The sequence below is a fragment of the Rhizopus microsporus genome (genome assembly GCF_002708625.1).
Source record: "Rhizopus microsporus ATCC 52813 unplaced genomic scaffold scaffold_6, whole genome shotgun sequence".
NCBI classification, from domain to species: domain Eukaryota; kingdom Fungi; phylum Mucoromycota; class Mucoromycetes; order Mucorales; family Rhizopodaceae; genus Rhizopus; species Rhizopus microsporus.
This window is the reverse complement of record NW_019671921.1, coordinates 720,468-739,267: the sequence shown is the minus strand read 5'-3', so window position 1 is coordinate 739,267 and position 18,800 is coordinate 720,468. Positions and strand designations below refer to the sequence as shown.

General features: G+C 38.4%; 9 protein-coding genes across 9 annotated transcripts; 3 read left to right on the top strand and 6 right to left on the bottom strand.

Moving 5' to 3' along the window:
• Positions 1 to 373: 373 nt before the first annotated feature.
• Positions 374 to 1,760, bottom strand: RHIMIDRAFT_122784 (uncharacterized protein). The gene is made up of 2 exons (XM_023605428.1): positions 1,565 to 1,760; positions 374 to 1,516 (listed from the first exon to the last, which is right to left on the bottom strand). Exons 1-2 carry the CDS (start codon positions 1,749 to 1,751, stop codon positions 477 to 479), a joined length of 1,227 nt encoding a protein of 408 aa, XP_023467342.1. The 5' UTR covers positions 1,752 to 1,760; the 3' UTR covers positions 374 to 476.
• Positions 1,761 to 2,493: 733 nt separating this feature from the next.
• Positions 2,494 to 3,534, bottom strand: RHIMIDRAFT_236685 (uncharacterized protein; the record flags this gene model as incomplete). The annotated part of the gene is made up of 3 exons (XM_023608616.1): positions 2,494 to 2,821; positions 2,911 to 3,249; positions 3,308 to 3,534. The coding sequence occupies 3 exons, from the start codon at positions 3,532 to 3,534 to the stop codon at positions 2,494 to 2,496; spliced, it is 894 nt and encodes a 297-aa protein (XP_023467341.1).
• Positions 3,299 to 4,824, bottom strand: RHIMIDRAFT_122769 (uncharacterized protein). The gene is made up of 2 exons (XM_023605427.1): positions 4,672 to 4,824; positions 3,299 to 4,619 (listed from the first exon to the last, which is right to left on the bottom strand). Exon 2 carries the CDS (start codon positions 4,541 to 4,543, stop codon positions 3,692 to 3,694), a length of 852 nt encoding a protein of 283 aa, XP_023467340.1. The 5' UTR covers positions 4,544 to 4,619; positions 4,672 to 4,824; the 3' UTR covers positions 3,299 to 3,691.
• A 384-nt stretch (positions 4,825 to 5,208) lies between these two features.
• Positions 5,209 to 5,576, bottom strand: RHIMIDRAFT_236683 (uncharacterized protein; the record flags this gene model as incomplete). Its single annotated transcript, XM_023608615.1, has 2 exons — positions 5,209 to 5,383; positions 5,443 to 5,576. The coding sequence occupies 2 exons, from the start codon at positions 5,574 to 5,576 to the stop codon at positions 5,209 to 5,211; spliced, it is 309 nt and encodes a 102-aa protein (XP_023467339.1).
• Positions 5,577 to 6,516: 940 nt separating this feature from the next.
• On the top strand, positions 6,517 to 8,134 carry RHIMIDRAFT_122758 (DnaJ-domain-containing protein). Its single transcript, XM_023605426.1, has one exon. The coding sequence runs from the start codon at positions 6,553 to 6,555 to the stop codon at positions 7,831 to 7,833; it is 1,281 nt and encodes a 426-aa protein (XP_023467338.1). The 5' UTR covers positions 6,517 to 6,552; the 3' UTR covers positions 7,834 to 8,134.
• Positions 7,947 to 8,859, bottom strand: RHIMIDRAFT_236681 (uncharacterized protein; the record flags this gene model as incomplete). The annotated part of the gene is made up of 6 exons (XM_023608614.1): positions 7,947 to 8,115; positions 8,161 to 8,342; positions 8,392 to 8,479; positions 8,528 to 8,544; positions 8,598 to 8,745; positions 8,798 to 8,859. 6 exons carry the CDS (start codon positions 8,857 to 8,859, stop codon positions 7,947 to 7,949), a joined length of 666 nt encoding a protein of 221 aa, XP_023467337.1.
• A 1,384-nt stretch (positions 8,860 to 10,243) lies between these two features.
• RHIMIDRAFT_122734 (uncharacterized protein) lies at positions 10,244 to 12,321 on the top strand. The gene is made up of 4 exons (XM_023605425.1): positions 10,244 to 10,511; positions 10,562 to 10,651; positions 10,702 to 10,766; positions 10,832 to 12,321. Exons 1-4 carry the CDS (start codon positions 10,262 to 10,264, stop codon positions 12,242 to 12,244), a joined length of 1,818 nt encoding a protein of 605 aa, XP_023467336.1. The 5' UTR covers positions 10,244 to 10,261; the 3' UTR covers positions 12,245 to 12,321.
• A 76-nt stretch (positions 12,322 to 12,397) lies between these two features.
• RHIMIDRAFT_200958 (uncharacterized protein) lies at positions 12,398 to 13,150 on the bottom strand (the record flags this gene model as incomplete). The annotated part of the gene is made up of 2 exons (XM_023606495.1): positions 12,398 to 12,810; positions 12,958 to 13,150. 2 exons carry the CDS (start codon positions 13,148 to 13,150, stop codon positions 12,398 to 12,400), a joined length of 606 nt encoding a protein of 201 aa, XP_023467335.1.
• A 2,987-nt stretch (positions 13,151 to 16,137) lies between these two features.
• Positions 16,138 to 18,760, top strand: RHIMIDRAFT_236678 (WD40 repeat-like protein; the record flags this gene model as incomplete). The annotated part of the gene is made up of 14 exons (XM_023608613.1): positions 16,138 to 16,257; positions 16,305 to 16,408; positions 16,465 to 16,530; positions 16,588 to 16,677; positions 16,749 to 17,055; positions 17,125 to 17,250; positions 17,300 to 17,370; positions 17,422 to 17,553; positions 17,610 to 17,779; positions 17,825 to 18,028; positions 18,074 to 18,211; positions 18,270 to 18,377; positions 18,428 to 18,514; positions 18,582 to 18,760. The coding sequence occupies 14 exons, from the start codon at positions 16,138 to 16,140 to the stop codon at positions 18,758 to 18,760; spliced, it is 1,902 nt and encodes a 633-aa protein (XP_023467334.1).
• Between the last annotated feature and the right edge of the window lie 40 nt (positions 18,761 to 18,800).

Here is an 18,800-nt window from a genome sequence, read left to right as displayed (position 1 = left end):
GCAAATATCTGAAGAGGGTGTTTCTAGAAAGTGAAAGAAAAACCAATGACTGTTTGTTACACGTGACTATTTTATATGAAAAAATTTTTTCCAGCTCATGAATAAATAGACCTCAACGACGACATCTGTCTCTTTTTTTTTTCTTTACTGTATTTTTCATTAAAAGGTAAACTAATCAATCCAGTAAATATACTTCTTTCAACATGATGATCGTAATTTGCGTCTGCACTTGGGGAGTCACATCGGTAATATGGTGATTTTTCATCATATGGACCCACCGGTGCCTCGAGGGTGAAGTCAATATGCACACGTCTGATTGAAAGGAATACATAATGAATGCTCTATACAAGTATATTGATTATTTTCTTTATTATAGGTTTATCTTGAATGTTATATAAAGAACTTATTGTAGCAATAAAAAAATGTGTAATTATTTAAAATGTAAAAATGATATGTAAATATATGTGTGTGTATGTCTATGGTTGTGCTGGTGACATGGATAGTTGTCCAAACATAGTCGCGCGTCTCGGTGATCCTACATTGAGTTGCTCATAAGTTGGTAATGAGGATGACAAGGGTACAGGATCTTGTTGTGCTGCTGTTCTATAAGATGGCACACGAGATAGGTCTTGACCTTGCCACCATTCTATATTTTCATCTTGACTTGGTTGCTGTAAAGGGTCAACACAGAGAACAGTTTGCCATGTTTGATCGTATGCTGGAAGGGTATTGCCAAGTTCTGTTTGTTGAGCAATAGAGGATATAATAATGACTGGAACCGAACATCGTAGCTCTGATAAGTGACCATCTGCATTGATGAGACAGATGACAAACTTGAGTTTATGACGGATACGGATCATGTCATTGTCTGCGTCACAAAATGCCATGTGCGAGGACATCGGAGGAATATCGAGCGAAAGTGTCCTTGTCCAATAAATGGGTTCTTGTTGCTCTGAGCGTTCATCTGTATCACCAAAGGGGAAATCTTGTTTGCGTGACTTTACGATTCTAGTGTCCGTCTTGGAACATTCGCTGGTCGTGTACGTGCAGTATTCCTTGAGTGAGCCTGTCAAGGATCGCACACGAAGTCTTTCGGCAATTGGAGTAATATGAAACGTGATAGGTATAGATTGTCCTCGAGCGTAGACTTTGGAGGGTAAAACAATGTCATACATCATTTTTTCTGCCCAGGTATTGTGAATTTCAAGAGTCTGCGTAAGTTCATATTCGGAAGGTAACATACAGCGGATGATCTGAATGGGCTGTTTCTTGACAATGTTGTGTACAAAGGCTGTGCGTTCAACGGTTGCTTTAAACCGATAGACAACTTGACCTCCTTCGCTTTCTAGTGACTGTGGTAGATCACCAGGCAAAGTCAATTCAAAATCCCACTTGTGCTGCCCAGGACCTAGAGTGAAGACCTTTTTGTGAGATTGATCGAGAATAGGAACAAACTGCCACTTTTGTTCGATAATTTCTCTTTCTTGCTTATGGTAATGCTGATGATGGCCAACACCTAGTCTTTTATTAGTTTATTTTTTTTTGCGTATACAGCATTCATTACCTTCAGACCAAGCGACTTTCATTTTGCCGACAAAATTTAATGTAATAGATCGAACTTTCATAGGCTCGGATAGACTGAGGATGACAGAACCTTGTAATGCTTTTCCAGATGATTCAGAGGCATGACCAAAGAGAATGACATCAGTGGAAGACAGCTCTATCTTGAGCTCGCTTGATTTTCCGACCATTTGTAAAATATGCACAAAGGAGAAAAAAAAAAAGAAAGGAAAAGAAAAAGGGGGAGCTCAGTCACAGAAAATGAAAGTTGATCCAGCTTAAAAATTTTATTAGCGGAAATTTGTCGTATAAATACATAACAATTGGAGCAATACATGAAACAACAACTGTCATTTATTCGAAGCAATGATCGGAACACGAAATGAGCTATAGGGACTAGCCAAGGGCACTACCCTATTTATCCAAACTTCTCGTTTGGACTTGTTGATGAAAAAGATTTTATGTCGCCGTTGAAAAAGTGTTCCACATCGTATACAAAAATAAACAAACACCTCCCTCTTTTTTCAGTGTGGTTAATTATTATTGTTTAATGAGATCGTTCTATTTAATTTATTGTTGTTCTCGTGCTCTTTGATGCATAGTATCCCTCCCATACTCTAATTGTAAAAAGATAATAATGTCATCAACAATAACCAAAATCCAGGACGACCCTTCCGAGGAAAGAGACCCCCAAAATCATGATCCATCTATAGCCCCATTTCATCAAAAGTATAATATGGGCATACCTTTCTCCGGCCATCGGAAAGAACTCTATTTTCTGGTTCTTGGCTCGTGCGACCGAATCACATTTTTCTCTTCCGTCAGAACCAGCTTACGTATTGTATTATATAAATCAAAAGCCAGTAATGTGCTAAAACTCTTTTATCACAGCCTCGGATTCAACAAAAGAAAAAGAAAAAAAAGGGGATCAAGCTAAGAGGGATGAGCGAAATAGTGAAATTTATTCGCATAATCTGTGTGTGCCCCAATGTAAAATCCGCCCAATGATTTACTCACGTTCATAACTTTGACAGATGGATCAAGCCAGTCCTTGTCCTGTCCTACTTTGTCTGGTAAACCTATCTCTCCTATGGCTTGCTGCCCTCCAAGTATGGCTCTTAGTAAGACACCCAATGTTAGATCCTTTTCTGAATAGTAGATGGTCGTATTGAGGCGACCTAAACCGCCCGTATTCTTACGGATCTGGTCTATAATGTCAGGTGCTACCAAAGCCGGAGCACACAAATGGATGGAGTCTGGCCTAGATTGAACAACAATAAAATAAATAGCTCAGAAATAAAAAAGCACGTTTTTAATGGCAGAAATGCCGTGATTTTTTTTGCTTCTTACCTTTCTTTAGCATCCATCAGTGTGCATGCTTCAACAATATGTCGGCAACCTAATGAATGACCAACGACTCTTAGATACTCATGCTTTTTTCGAAGATTAAGTAATCTCCACGCCAACATCTCTGCTCTGTCTCGGCTTTCTTGATTGGCCACATTAAACTGGTACGCTAACCGACCTGCATGCAGGCTAACATCAATGGCTAAGGCTGCAACCATCGAAGCCGGAGTTGGAAATCTCAGGTTTTTCAATTGATTGATATTTTTGGCAATGAGGTATGCAGTGGAACCTAGAGAAGCAAGCGGAATAGGCAAGCTGCTCGACCCTGATGGCCAAGAATAACTGTATATCGATTTTGTTAACATGACCAAAAAAAAAGGGGGTATTGAAACCTTCTTACCCAAGTGCAGAGGGACCCCAGCGATGAGTTGGACTTAGAACAAGTAATCTATGTGAATGCATCCAATCTTGAAAATTCTCTGGTGAATCTCCTTCTGACAAAAACCCTTTCACATAGACTGTCACCTCGGACCTATCTTCTGGTGACCTTGAAAGTACTCTGATTGATGGAAGTTCTGTAAAATATTTCTTTTTCACTTGACTCGTCACAACTTTTGAAACTGACATAAAGAAACGGGGTTAAAATATCCCGGGGCTATTTAAAAACACACATAAAAATATAAAGACAGCAAAAAAAAAAAATAATTGAGAGGCGATGCGGGAGAAGAAGAGAAGGGAGATATATATAGAAAGAGATGAGGAGGGGTATATTATATAAAAAAGGTTAACTTCTTGGGCAGATCAATCGATGTACAGTTATGTTAGTGGTAGGTGTCCAAACAATACCTGCAATATGATATGATACGTGCAGGGTAACATTTAAAACATCTTGTCTATTTTCAGAAGGTGCATTTGGAACAGATTGAATGTTACAGGCATTATATAAATGTTGAAACGTTGTATCATTCACTGAATCTGGTTCATAGTGAATAGTCATGGGAATAATGATCGATGTTCTCTTCCGCGGTGGTAAGATCATGAAGCCTGAACTACCATTGCCAAAGTTAGCAGTGGTACTTTCATCATATATCTGTAAGTCTATCGAGGCAATTCGTGTGGGTACCCAGTTTGCTGAATTATCTGCTGTTAAATTCATTTTCCATTGGGTAGAGATTGATTTTTTGGTCGTATTCAGGCTGACTTGTATATCAACATTATCATCCACATCAGCGACGCTCAGGCTAGGAACTCTTGGCCAAACAAAGTAGCAAATAATGGCAAGGATAACAAGAAGTAAGACGATGGTAGCTATTGTTGATTTTAGTCCACAACATCGTTGGTTTCGTTTCCTTTTTCTCTTCTTTGACAGTTCTTCTATCATGCTCTCTTTATCATATGTTGGCTGTTTAACTACTGTGCTCGTGCTATTTATCTGTTCCGTTAAACTGTCGTGTAGCATAGAGTTTACACCCAGGCTAGTTGATGTATGTGGTATGTAATCTTCAATATATATGGGTAATGCAGGAGGTTGGTTTGGATCCCTACGATGATGCGAATAGGGTAAATATGAATTGGCTCTTTCTGGTTCTCTATTGAATGGTTTATGTTTTCTATAAGGGTCATCATACTCCGTCATGACGGCTGCAGAATTATATAATTTGCTTGTACTACTATCAGAAGCAGTACGAGAATGAACAATGTCGAATTCAGAACTATCCGAGTCTGGTATTGTCAGCAAGCTCTTTCTCTCTTTTTACTATTTACCTATTGTTCGTGCATTCTTTTTTGTTACTCTATAAGGGTCATGTTCTTCATATACAATTTGCCTCTGTTGAAATGGGTCAACAGGCAAATGACTCATATGAGATTAGAAGAAAGGGAAGGAAAAGAAAAAAAGGAATTTTACAATTTATAAATATGGATCTTTAATTGGAAAAATTCTGTGGATGGTCTGAGTTTGAATATGCGTACATTTTCTGCTTACACTCCAGTGTCTTCTGTTCCCAAAATATCCTAAATATCACATCAACTGACCTTTTTTTCTTCACTCTTTTTATTTCAACGTACAAGTGTGTAAACAGACACGGTAAAACAATGAATGAAGTCAGTAAAAGAATATGGTTATATAAAGAAAAGTTAAGGAAAAGGAAGATTTGATGAAATAAATCAAATACTGTTCACTTAACAACGACGTTTGCTTGCAGAGGGTTTGCTTAAGGATGCTTGCCTGTAGTCATGCTTTTGGGCTTTGTAGTACTGTGATTTCAGACTATGATGGCTTATGAATCCCTTGAAATGGCCCTATTGTTGTCCGAATTCGTAACAGGCCATCCAATTCATTCTCCCAGGGTTGTTTTTCTTATATGTGTTTACAATATCCCAATCCCGGTCCCAGTTGCGTTCATAAACGCCATTTTCAGGCACACGATTCGTTTGTGCCAGTTCAATGTTTCTTGGATCCTCCATAGGAGTGACGCTACCAAAGAAATATACTGATCAACTCACATTATAAAAGGTGTTTCTCTACAACGTTACTTTCCCTGGTCACAAATGTCTTCATATTTGCGCTCAAATGAAGCACAATGTGCTTGTTCATTCTTGGCGTACTGAAGAGCTCGATGGAAGTCCGTGGCTATGGTATTTACAATCTTGCTAAATTGTGATTGCATAGAGACGCAAAGCGAACGAAGGGCCGAAATTTTTGTTTCATTCGAGCGACTACGTTGGTCACTGTCGCCAATTATTTTGGGAGAAACTACATGCACCAGAAGTTAGTCTAATTTTACGACGCTACCTCTACCTAATACCTATGATGTCGTCCAACAAAGCCTTTCACTGTGTGGTGCCACGCTAAACATGACTTTATAAAGCCGCCAACTTAGTTTGTGTTTCTTTTCAAGAAGAAAAAGAGATAAAAAAGAAATGTTATTATTTCTTTAATTATTATGTTGTCAGCTCTATCAGCAAAGAACTAAGATTAATCACGTGTAATTATGATAAATTCGTATTTCATATCAGAGAGAGTGAGCTGGACAGCCTTAGGCTAGGCTTTGGTAGTGTGAAGTTGTAAAGTGACAACATAGATAGCGTCCCAAGAAAGCGCCCGTAACCGTAGCCTATTTTCTGGTGCATGTAGTGTTGACAGTAACGGATTGCTGTAGTAGCAATATTTCATTGATTAATTAGGAAGCTCGACCAGCAAACGACTTGTTCACTTGTAGGAAGTTAAAAATGTGCGTTAATGACTATGAAATTGATTTTAGAAATAAACCTATAAAAGAATAATCACGGATCTATTTCACACACTGACTCGTTGAACAACAGCTTCTTTCTCTACCATCATTAATGAGGTCCGTGCGATACAAAAACGTTCTAAACTCAGACATTGAACCAAATAAAAAATTCTACCTTTCATCCAAATAAAGACATGCCAAATCTTGTCTCTCTTTTTTTTCTGCACTCACACAATGCACGGTTGAAGCAAGAAAAAAAAAAAAGAGGATAAAATACAGTTACACATGAGCCACTATTATTCGCATTGATAGGTTTAACGGTCAGGCACTTTTCAATAGCCGAACGATGTCGGTGGCTTGTTACTTAAAAGTTTGCTGTGATTTCTTTCTTTATTCTTCGCTTATTTTCGAAATGTCATTGACCCTCGACTTCTTGCTTCCTCCTCCTCCTGCTTCTTACAAGGCTGACCAACCCTCTGTTACCCATGCCTCTTTGAGTGCCACCGCTGACCGTCTTCTTGAACCAGTTGGTCGTCATTTCCTTGCTCATGCTCGCAGAAAGACTCACAACCGTACTTTCTCTGAAGATGAACGTCATCAAGCTGAAGAAAAAGCCAACCAAGTTGTTGAAGAAGAAACTGTTGATTTTGAATACGAAGATGTTGATATCGACAGCGTCAATACCGACCCTACTCAATGGAAGACACAAGATAACTATGCTGTTCTCGGTTTAACCAAGCTCCGTTACAAGGCCAACGAAGAACAAATCAAGAAAGCTCACCGTCGTATGGTTCTCTTGCACCATCCTGATAAGAAGGCTGATAAGAATGATGATGCCTTCTTCAAGTGTATTGCCAAGGCCTATGATACCTTGATGAACCCTGTTACCCGTCGTCAATATGATTCCGTCGACTTTGGTATGGCTGATATCGAAGCTGATGTGCCCAATGCCAAGAGCAAGGGAGACTTTTATGAACTCTGGCGCCCTGTGTTTGAACGTGAAGCCCGTTTCTCCAACAAGCAACCTGTTCCTACCCTTGGTGACGAAAAGTCTACCAAGGAAGAAGTCGAAGGCTTTTACGATTTCTGGTACAACTTTGATTCTTGGAGAACCTTTGAATGGCTTGATAAGGAAGGTGCTGAAGGATCTGATAACCGTGATGATAAGCGTTATCAAGAAAAGAAGAACCGTGCTCAACGTGCTCAACTCAAGAAGGAAGATAATGCTCGTCTTCGTAAGCTCGTAGATACTTGTTTAGGTATGGATCCTCGTATTGCCATATTCAAGGCTGAAGAAAAGAAGAGAAGAAACGCCAAGAAGGACGCTAAGGCTGCTGCTGAAAAGGCCGCTGCTGAAGAAGCTGCCAGAAAGGCTGAAGAAGAAAGAATTGCAAAGGAGAAGGCTGAAGCTGACGCTAAGGCTGCTGCTGAAGCTGCCAAGAAGGATAAGGAAATGGTTAAGCGTGCCATCAAGAAGGAAAAGAAGACTATCAAGGCCCTCATGAAGGAAAACAACTATGCTATGCCTGCTGATGCTCCTGCTACACCTGATCAAATCGACTCTCAATTGTTCAAGCTCGATGACATTCTTGCCAAGAACAAGAGCGTTGAAGCCCTCGAAGCTCTCCGTAAATCATTTGAAAAGGCTGTTCAAGACAAGAACTTCCCTGAAGTCTTCAGTGCTGCACTTTAAATTTTAAAAATATAATAAATCAAGTTATTGTTTTGTATCAAAGAAACATGCCATATTAAGCATTATTAGTGTAAGGGTAAACATTTATGCATATATGTACATCGTTGCTATTATTACAGCCTGCTTCTCTCAAGGTCTGAATCATCATCATCATCCAGAAAGCTTTCTTGTAAATTTCTGTCTCGATCTTCGATATTGAAATCACTCGAAGGGTCCTCTGCGCTATCTAAAATGTCATCGAAATCAATTCGCGTAGATCTTGCACGGATAGAATATTGGTTTCTATAACAACTTAGTATTCATATCATACTCTTGTTTCTTTTGTACCTTCTGAGCATCATAAACAGTCTAAACAACTGAAACCCATTACGTATAACAAGTAAGATGGTGTCGAATATAGCTTCATTTCTCTCTCCAATGGAGCACCCCGTTGTTAGCACAATAAGGGTTACTACACATAACATCACCAAGATAATATCCACTACATTCCATACTGATTTCCAGTAATTCTAATGGCCCATCGTCAATCTCTTTATGCTATCTACCAATAAAACTTACTCTGCCTAAAGCTAAAAGCCTAGTTGATACTTCTACAATCATGGCAAGGTTAATTATAGCTTCAAAGATAATAAATAAATGAGAGGGACTAGGTCAGTCAGTAAGAAGTAAGACACTGTCTCTATTTTTCAAATACCATGTTTCTGTCAATGACTAAAGAAGGTACATAATGAGCACTAGATTCATTTGTTAAAGCTGTTTCTTACCATAATAATAGAAACAAAGCTCAAGAAAGCGAGTATGAGATATAAACCAATATAAAACTTGGAATACATAAATCTATTTGCCATCCCCTTGACAATCTCTGACTTTGTTAATCTATGCTGAGTCCTTGAGGTCATGGACAGTAATCCACTATAGTTCATTAGATACTCATCAAGAAAAAAGAAATAAAGGTCGTCTTTACCTAGTTTGCTGGTCGTCAGTTGCAGCAAACAAGTGTGTTTGATCGTCTTCTTCTCCAGGCATTAATTTATAAAGACAAGATGTGAAAGTCTCTCGGGTACATTTATCATTCTGTGTTACAGTCACGTTCAGCTAAAGAAAGGGCTGTTATGCAGACCAGCATATTATTCACACAGGAATAGTGCTCATTAATAGAGCAAGTGCGCACACTGGTAAAACTGTACATGGTGATAGTATTTATTACCTTTATAAGTGTTGCAGCTGTTTTACATAAAGAAAGAGAAATAGATGGCCTGCGTAAAAAAATCAGAAGAAGAGCATAAAGACAACATATCAGTCATTTGCATGGCATATAAGAAGCATCTAATGAAGCTTCCAGACAGAGAAAATCAAAAGATGACCACTCGTCATTACCTGAGATCTCTTAGCGAAGCTTTGGATAGTATGGTTTAAGCACAGCAATTTGAGAATGCATTGCATATCATGGACAGTGCTCCAATTTATACGTCAAAGCAAGTAAAAGAAGAGATCAAAGGAAGAAACACACTTGTGTATCTTTTTCATTATTTACCTAAGCTTAACCCCATCAAGCAATTCCCAAAGTCAAGTGATAGGCAAAACTAAGCAAGATTCAAAGACATTCCCAAGCGAGAATTATCAATGTTGTCTATGAAATCCTTAATAAACCTCTTTGAAAATAAAACTTCAAAGAATCATTTGTCAATTGTCTAAACTGCATTCCTATACTTTATTCAGAAATTATGCACCGCACTAATAGAAAAAGGATCAAAGCGCTCAGTGTTAAATTCTATAATACTCTTTTCTCTGTCCCTTTTTCTTTCTCCTCCTTCTTTTGCTTTCACTGCTTTCAATTCCTTTTTCGTTGGCTCGTGACCTCTACGTCACTGTACGCAATGGAAAGTGTAACTGAAGTTTCTTAAAAAAATCCCATGATCAAATATGGCAAGACCACAAGGGAGAAGAATACCCAATTTATGACAAATAATTCAATATCCGACTCAAAGCTTATCGGGTATCTTTGAGCTAATCTTTTTGTGAGTATAGAGAAAGAGTATGCTGCTTTAACCAAGTTGCATGTAGGCCATAAATTTGACAGCTTTGAGCTTACCTACCTTATTAATAAAGGTCTTAGCATCCATTCTTTGCTCGTTTTCGCATCTAAACCTTACTTTAACCTATTTTAAAGCAATTGTTTTATCGCCAAACTAGATTTCGCTAACCTCAGACCAGCTATGTTCACCCCCTCTTGTTCTATATGCAAATGTTTGATGTGGAAAAAGTACTACACATGACGGTCTTTGAATGCTATCCCGACTCCCAAGCGGTATACTTGATTAAAATTCACTAGTCTTCTTCTCTTCTCTTATTGTTTTCTCTCTTCCTTATCACTTATTTTGTTCTTTTTAACCTTTACTGCTTTTGTTGCACAAAATTTACTAACGTCATGAAAATGGACAACAACAAGCATACAATAGAAGTCATTGAATCAGGTACAACACATAGAGCATCATCACCATCTAAACCAGCGGATGATCCAATTGAGCCTCTACCTTCTGACTCTGCTCAATTAACACCTTCTGAGAAAACTCGTGTATCAAGAAAAGATTCGCTTAGTCAGGAAAAAAGGAAGTGGGATGAATCATTTACTGTTGCTGAAAAGAAGGAGCTGGAAGGAAACATTGTGAAAGCAGCAAGTAAGTATATACTATCTGGAGACATTTGTATATTAACCTATTCTTCTCAGAGGACAACGATGGTGAGACCTATGTCACTCTGCAAAAAGAAGAGTTTACTGTAAGCAGCCTAAATGACGAGGAGGAAGACTATAGTCAAGGTAAATCAAAGATCATCAAGGTCATATATGGCTAATATAGTTTGCCTTAGAGAGTGATTCATCAGTAAACAAGAAACCTGGAAGAAAGCCAATGCCTGATGAAGAGCTATCTGATGTAAATAATGATGAATTCAAGATCTATCGCTGCAGAATTGATAACACTTTTTTTTTTATTAATAGTCAGAACAAGATCCAAAGATAAAAAGGAAAGCTCAGAACAGAGCTGCTCAGAGAGCGTTCAGGGAAAGAAAAGAGCGTTATGTAAAAGAACTTGAAGCAAAGTTAAAACAGGTTCAGGATACACACTTGGTTGCTACTGCTCAGCTGATAAGAGAGAATCATCAATTAAGATCAGTCATTTATAGATTAGAAGCCGAAAACCACGCACTCAAGGGTACCCAAATTCCCTATCCTTCACCTCTATCAGCTATCCCACACTCTATTGGGCTCTCACCGTCGTCCCCAGCTTCCTTTCAACAACATCATCAACGCCATCACAGCACAGGTAGCAGTACCCAGCCTTACCCGAGCATCGCCCCATTACTACCAAGCTCTGTCGTATCTGCACCACATACACCTTTTCTCTTACCAGCCTATTTATCTCCAGACTCTCCTTTAGCATCCTCTCCAGTTGTGAATAACGCCATGTTACTCGCCTCTGCGCCACTTCATCAGTATCCACTGTCTCCTGTTATAGCAAACACAGGACAAAACATTTTGCCTCAACCAGCACCAACGTCCCAGACGAAGTCACACTCTCCGAAGAAATCAACAAGACAAAAGCTGTCATCGCCTCCTCCAAACAACCAACCACTCGAGTACACTTTCTCGATCAGTACGCCGGCTTCTTTACGCCCAAGCAATGGACCAAAACAGGTAAACAAGGTAGAAGCAATCGAACCTGTCCAATTATACCCACCCGACAACCTTCCACCTTCAGCTAAACATGAGACGTCGAGAAGAACTGAGCTATCACCTTCGCCTATTGTCAAAAAGGCAAATAGCGTCATTAGTGTCGGCAGTCAGAGCTCGTCTAGTACAGGCATAGCATTTACACCCAACTATGCTGGAGCAGCGGACGATGATAGTATATTTAGCGATGATAAATCAACGTCCACATCCAACACACAGCGTAGAAACATGCGTCAACTTGAACTTGACATGCTAGGTTGTCACATCGATGTCGAAGGGCAAGCCTTTTGCAAACGATTATGCGATGAAGTCTGTAATGATGCATTCGACCGTCTATTGAGCGAGCCATTGTTTGATCAAATGGGGAAATTGAATCTTTCAATCAGTAACTATCCAGTACCATTTGTCACGGATCCTATACCAAATGATGAAGAAGGAAAAGAGCCAGCACAAAGATCAAGGGATAAGGAAATAATTGAAAGGATTAAAGATAATACAAGACTGTATACTGCACCTGAAATTTGGTCAAAGCTCACACAGCATGCTCGATTTCAAGAATTCACAACAGATCAGCTTTATCAGGCTGTCAAGGATGTTGCAAAATGCTCAGAGATTGGGCCTGTGCTAAAGGAAAATGATATACAACAAGTCATGTCTAAAATGGACCAAGGCAACCTTTAATTTATTTATTCATTTAACATTGTAATAAGCTTTCTTTTATTTTACGCTTTTTCTGGCGTAAACCCATTTTATTTATTTATATCTTTTTTTACAGTAATAAAGAATTTCTAGTCTGTAGCAATCCAGCATTATCCTTTAGTGTTTCTCAATTCTTTAATCTCTATGAGCATGACTTTCATCATTGCTACTGGTGTTGTTTGTAGCAGGAGCAGCGGCAGGATCACTGACACCAAGAAGACTAGCAAGGCCACCCAAGGGATTGTCAACAGTGAAAGGTCTAGCAAGGCTACCTTCAGGCTTGTCACCCCATAAATGAATCAAAGCCTCCTTATGAGTCAAAAAGTTCTTGATAGGCATGATAGATTGCATCAAAAGAGGCTGAGTAAACTTGAATTGCCAGTGCATAAGAGAGATGATCAATACGGAGGTGAGTGTGGATTGGATGAACTGCTTGACTTGATCAATATCATAATCGCGAATTGTAGTAGTAACCGTTTCAGGAGCGGAAGGTGCGGGTGCACCAAAGCCGGGTTTAGCTGGAGGTGTATAAGTCAAGACGGTGGTATCTAAATACATCGGATATCATTTAGCATCTCGGCATCTATTTTTCCTTGTTGACAACACGCACACTTGTCTTGGTCATGTAGCATAATCTGCCAGACATGATGACCCAATCTCTCTCTCCCCCATAAGCCTTTTACATTGTTACTTACCATTCTTTTTTCTAATCAAAGTAATCAAACCGTAGGCCATGGCAACAACAAGAAGTTGAGCACTGTAGTAACCAATACGAGCCATAGTCAACACGTCAGGGTCGTTCCAATCAACCTTCTTTGCTAGTTGCATAGAAGCTAATAAGAAGCCCACATTGAACAAGGGATTGGTAATGATACTTGGAGAACCCATCTTGACAAATGTACAAAAGTTTATTCAAAAGAAAGAAATGGCAGAAAAAAAAGCAGCTTTACCAGCCTTTTTGAGCTTGCAAAATAAACGGACATTTCCTATTGGTTCAATTTTGTGTACCATCTATTGGTAAAAAAATACTAGTGCAACACAGGGTAAATGAGAATCTCCATGCCGCAAACAATAGAAGATTACGTGTACGTGCACTATTCCCTGAAATCAAAGTCCTAATCCATAATTAGCACTGGGTTTTTCTTATCTTGAATACATGCCGAAGCAATATGATTCAGCACTACTATATAGTTTACTGTTTTATGAACGTCTCTTATTTGTTCACTAGCTAGATTGTATTCAGTCTTCATAAAGTCTTTAAGTCATTACGGCTAACTATGAGCCAGACGTGTGTTGAATAAATAATGACAACTGGAATTTTGCTTTTGTAAATAGGCTTACTTTAACATGTATATCATTAATGAAACGCTTTAGCCATTCAAGCCGTATTTTGAATAAGGCTTCTATTTACCCTAGCTTGATTGCATCAGGGCGATGTTTATTTCAGCTTCAAGACCACTTTCAGCAATTTTCTGGGCCTTTTTTCTTGCTTCAGCAATATCATAAGCACCAAGTAAGAAACATGGCGCTCATGCTTCTACTTTTGTTACTATCTTTAACAAATTTTTGTAAAAAAATATGACCATCTGCATTGTTGGCAGTGGACAAAGTTAACCGGCGCTTGATCGTTTTTCTTGGTCAATTCTTGAAAGAGGAGCACACATGTTACTACCTTCATTGATTAGTTTTCCACGAGAAATCAATGCTAACACTTGGGAAGTGAAGTGGTACATGTTGATGTCTCTATGCGTCTGGCTGCAATGTTCAAGAAGTTTACTGGCACAGTGGGCGTGGACCTTTTGGTAAAAGAAAGAAAAAGAAATTGACCTTTAAGTACAAGAGTAAATGCTGTCAACCAATAACATTTATGAAGAATGATGCGTCATCAACTGCTACAGACTACAGAAGCTATGAATAAACGCTGTGGGCTTAACAATATTATCGTATAAACAAGATGACTTTGGGTTGTATACGAAATATATATATTTATTGATTATATTATGCCAAAGGGTATAGTCTTCTTTAATATAAATGTAGAGATGGATCAATGCTTTCTAAGGATGAGCCAAGAAAAGGCGTAATTATGTTGTCCTTCAGCAGACAACCTTCCACAACCAATAGCTCATATAAGTCAACAAAAATTGACAGTTCCTTGTATGCTTTGTTGGATGTTGTTTTTCTTTTTCTTTTTGCTGTCGGCGATGCGAATAAATCAAAGCTTGTCACTAAAAAATAGCAGCATTTGAACTTTATGATACAGTTGACAAACTGCTCAATGTCCGTCACTATTGTGTTGCTTTCGCTCAAAGCATGAGCGGCCTTTGGGAAATCTAAAGAAGAGACATGTTCTTAAGTGTATTTGGCAGAGGTTACTCTTCTGAGCATGTATTCGATTTTTTCAGCAGTTTGATGAACAGGCGTCAGATTTCCGCGAGCGAGCTGCAACGATTGCTCTAAGAAAAACACTTGCTTCTTGAGGCGGTCGTTGGTAACTTCAATTGGTTCTGTTTTCGGATTTTTTTTCTTTTTGCTGGAGTTGTTTCGCGTTGTTGATTTATATTTTCAGAGTAAATGAAATATAGTTTCTTATATTTGCTGGTGAACCTTTCGATCAGATCATCGAATATTGAGTTCTGAGGGCTTTGTGATATTGTCGAACAAACCTTTTACTTCAGAAACATAAGAGTACATCGAGATAGAATAAGTGGTTTATGAGCAGAGAAAGAAAGAAATTAATGGCAAAAAGGGAAAATGATCTTTATATGCAAGAATAAATGTTGTCAACCAATTACATCTTATGAACTATATTAAGTTCATGAACCTATGGGCTTAATATGATGTATTATAATTTTGGCTTGTGTACGAAATATATTGTTTATTTGACGAAAAAGGATGTAGTCTTCTATAATATAAAAGTAGAAATACGACTTTAAATGAAACGATATATGAATGGCATTATTTAAGCCTTTTTTTATGTAGACTTTATGAAAGCTGATTTACAACATAACAGTACAGCTTTACTAAGAAAGAGGCTATTATGTTGTCATTCTCAGGAATTCAGTGCCCACTCCGATATCTCAATCCAAAGCTCGTCGGTGAAGCTAGAATCTTTGTTCAACAAAGCTATTCAACATAGCTTGGATCTATCGCCCACAGGATGTAAAACTGTTCTAGCGTTGTGGAGGCAGACTTTTGAGCCCAATAAAGCCGATAACCCTAGGCCAGCGTAGTCTCGCCAAGTATAGAACGCGTTGCTGTACTGCCTATGATAAGGCCATACTCTATACCAATAGCAGCTGCTGAGGTCGTCTTACCAACCCACGTGAAGTGTCTACCACATAATGAATAACAGAGGGTGCGACTATCTCTCTTGAAGACACTTTATTTGGCGCTAGATGTACTGTTTACGATAAGCTCGGTGAAAACACCCCACAAAAATCTCGTTATTTGCCCGTGCAACAGTACGGAAAAGTATCTCATACGTTACGAGAAGCTCGCTGAGTCAAGAATATTTGCGTAAACAGAATACCAGCCATTCAAAATGTGAAGGGGAAAGAGCAAAAGACTCCTGAGGCACAGAGATGCTTTAAGCCAATCATACATCGATTTGGTTTGGCTTAAACATAATCCTTTTGTTCACATGATCCGCATATTCATATGTTGCCCTCGTCAATTAAATCTTGATACCTTATGCGCTCAAGAAATTTCAGTCCTAAAAAGTGCTTTGTTTGAGGCTCAGTTTCTGAGTTTCCATAGAGATCAAACAATGCATATGTCTTGGGCGCACCCTACGGACACTACTGTTACGTCACGTTTGCTTACTTTCTTCTCCTTTTTTTGGTCGATATTTTGTTTTCTTTTCTTTTTTCTCAAGTATGTCTGAACAAGCGGCTTTAGAATATACTTTACCTGGTGTACTGCACTTTTTACAAGCAGAATGGCGAAGATTTGAACGCGAAAGAAATGAGTGGACTATTGAAAGAGCTGAATTAAAAGTAACTCATCACATCATCAAAACTCGTACACTCAACTTGTAGTTTAGGCTAGAATTGCCTTGTTGGAAGGTGAAAGAAAAGGAATTGAAAACTCCAGGTTGATTCTGATGAAGAGAGTCAAGATGCTTGAATATGCTTTAAGACAAGAAAGGTTTTGTTATAATAAACAGTGTGTATCGGTTTTACTAAAGTAACTATTCGTAACAGAAAGAGATATTCTGATAAAGAAGAAGATACAGATACCAGAGCAGCCACCGCTCCTATGATACGCAAGTACATGCTTATATTTATTAACCTAGCGATAATGATATTGAATACATAATGCTCTAGCACTCCTGCAAGTTCTTTAGAAGAAAGCAGTAAAGATGATAATGATACCAATATCAAACTAAGGGAAAAGAGTAAACAACTGTTAAAATCGTAAGTAATTTTCCCAATGTAAATACCAACTCCTTTCTTTTTTTGCTTATCCCCCCTTCTTTTATAAACAGCTGTCTTGAAGAAATCAACTATTTGACTACTATTCCAACAAAGCTTCCTCTTACAAATGCATTAGCTTCTACAATAGATCAAACAAAGTTCGTTAGAACAGATTCACCTTTACCAAAAGGACAATCAAATCAACGTACCCAGAAGGCACGAAGACAAGCAGTTCAGCAAAGTTCAGTGTCATCAAGTCCTAAAGAAGTACCAAGTCCACCCAAAGAAGAGTTAGAAGAATTGGAAGTGCCAGCTAATGTCGATGAGGTGGCAATGATGAACAATATGAGCAAGTCACCGGATAATAACAAAGAGATAGTATGAAAAAAAAAAAAATAATAACAAATACAAGAGTTAGGAGATATGCTGATAAAAGTAAAAATATAGTCCGCTGAAATCCAAGAAAAGTTTAATGTATCCGAAGATAAGGTTATGAAAATGATGAAAAATGCCAGCAAAGGAACATCAAGCAGCAAGGATAGTCTATTAGGGGGTGATCTAGATTCTTATCAGGTAAGCTCATTATATACCATAGCCACGCATAAACATAACTTTAAATCAGCTTAGAGAAGCTATGGATGATCATCCACAAAATCAACAAAAGATATGGAAGACGCGTGTGACGATTAAAGGGTAAGAATGTCCCTAGTCTTATTGATGATATAGCTATTGATTTCAATACAGACATCTCGATTCAGTTAGAGCAGTTTGTTTCCATCCTAAAGAAATGATAGCTGCTTCAGGATCAGATGATGGTACAGTAAAAATATGGAATCTGAAGAAAGTAACCGGAAAAGACGGCAATGCTGGTAAAAAGTGAGTTTAGTAAAATATATCAAGAAAGAGAGAAGGAGAAACTTAGCTTTTGTTAGAGGATCCTTTGAAGAAGCAGATCCAAGCATTACTTTTAGAGGACATACCAACATTGTGACATCACTTGCTATATCTAGTTTACAAAATAGAGTGTTTTCTGCTTCTTTAGACTCGACCATTCGTGTTTGGAAATTGCCATCAGAAGAATGGGGCCCATTCTCACCAGTTGGTAAGACTTGTCATCTTATTTTCTCACTGAATTGACCATTCGCAGATCCTTCACTTAGTCTTGCAACCTATGTTGGTCATACGGATGCCATCTGGGATCTTAAATTATCACCACATGGTGACCTGTTAGCCTCTGCATCAGCGGATAGGACCGTGAAAATATGGGATACACAGAGCTCAGGCAGTTTGTTAAAGAGTACTTGGACGATCGATGGTATATTATCATCTGGAGAAACGCAAAGGGATAAAGGTATAGCATGATCAACTCGTCTATTGTTTGCTAACTGGGTGCTAGTGACACCTACTTCGCTTGATTTCTGCCAGCATGATATAGGCAAGCTTGCTATTTCATTTGCAAATGCAAAAATAAATGTGTATGATATTGAAAAGGGTCAAGTGGCCGTATCTCTAAAGAAGAGTGATGAAACTTACGGTAGGATGACGCATGTGTGCTAAACCGATATTTGTTGTAACAGTTTATTATGAAATAGATAACACACGAGCCACACAGGTTAACCGTATCGTAACACATGCTACTATGCCATTACTTATTTCTGGGCATGAAGACCGCCATATCAAAGTATTCGATACGAGAACAGGTATGGATTACAGCACTAGAATGGTCATAAGAAATCTTATATTACTTTAGGTGAATGCATAAATACATTGTCTGGTCACTTGGATGCAGTAACTAGTCTTGACATTGATCCTGCAAATGATATCTTAGTATCAGGAGGTAATATACCAATTACCATTATTATCAGTTTCTCTAAAGATATGAATGAAATACACCTTTATAATAGGTCATGATTCAGCGATACGAATTTGGAACTTGGATAATTTTACAAACGTACAAGAATTCTCTGCTCATCGACGAAAAGGAAATGAGGGTGTATTAGGTGTGAATTTCCATCGAAGCTACCCGTGGATGATAAGTGGAGGAGCAGATGGCATCATAAAAGTATATCATTATGGACATTAATGAAGAACATATATATACACAACATACACCATACAACATA

Excerpts from the sequence above, each read along its gene's own strand:
- RHIMIDRAFT_122734 (XM_023605425.1), top strand. The coding sequence starts at position 10,262 with ATGAAAATGGACAACAACAAGCATACAATAGAAGTCATTGAATCAGGT. Across the intron at positions 10,652-10,701 it reads GGAGGAAGACTATAGTCAAG|AGAGTGATTCATCAGTAAAC; the intron begins GTAAATCAAAGA and ends AGTTTGCCTTAG. Across the intron at positions 10,767-10,831 it reads CTGATGAAGAGCTATCTGAT|TCAGAACAAGATCCAAAGAT; the intron begins GTAAATAATGAT and ends TTTTATTAATAG.
- RHIMIDRAFT_122784 (XM_023605428.1), bottom strand. The coding sequence starts at position 1,751 with ATGGTCGGAAAATCAAGCGAGCTCAAGATAGAGCTGTCTTCCACTGAT. Across the intron at positions 1,517-1,564 it reads GAAAGTCGCTTGGTCTGAAG|GTGTTGGCCATCATCAGCAT; the intron begins GTAATGAATGCT and ends ATAAAAGACTAG.
- RHIMIDRAFT_122769 (XM_023605427.1), bottom strand. The coding sequence starts at position 4,543 with ATGACGGAGTATGATGACCCTTATAGAAAACATAAACCATTCAATAGA.
- RHIMIDRAFT_122758 (XM_023605426.1), top strand. The coding sequence starts at position 6,553 with ATGTCATTGACCCTCGACTTCTTGCTTCCTCCTCCTCCTGCTTCTTAC.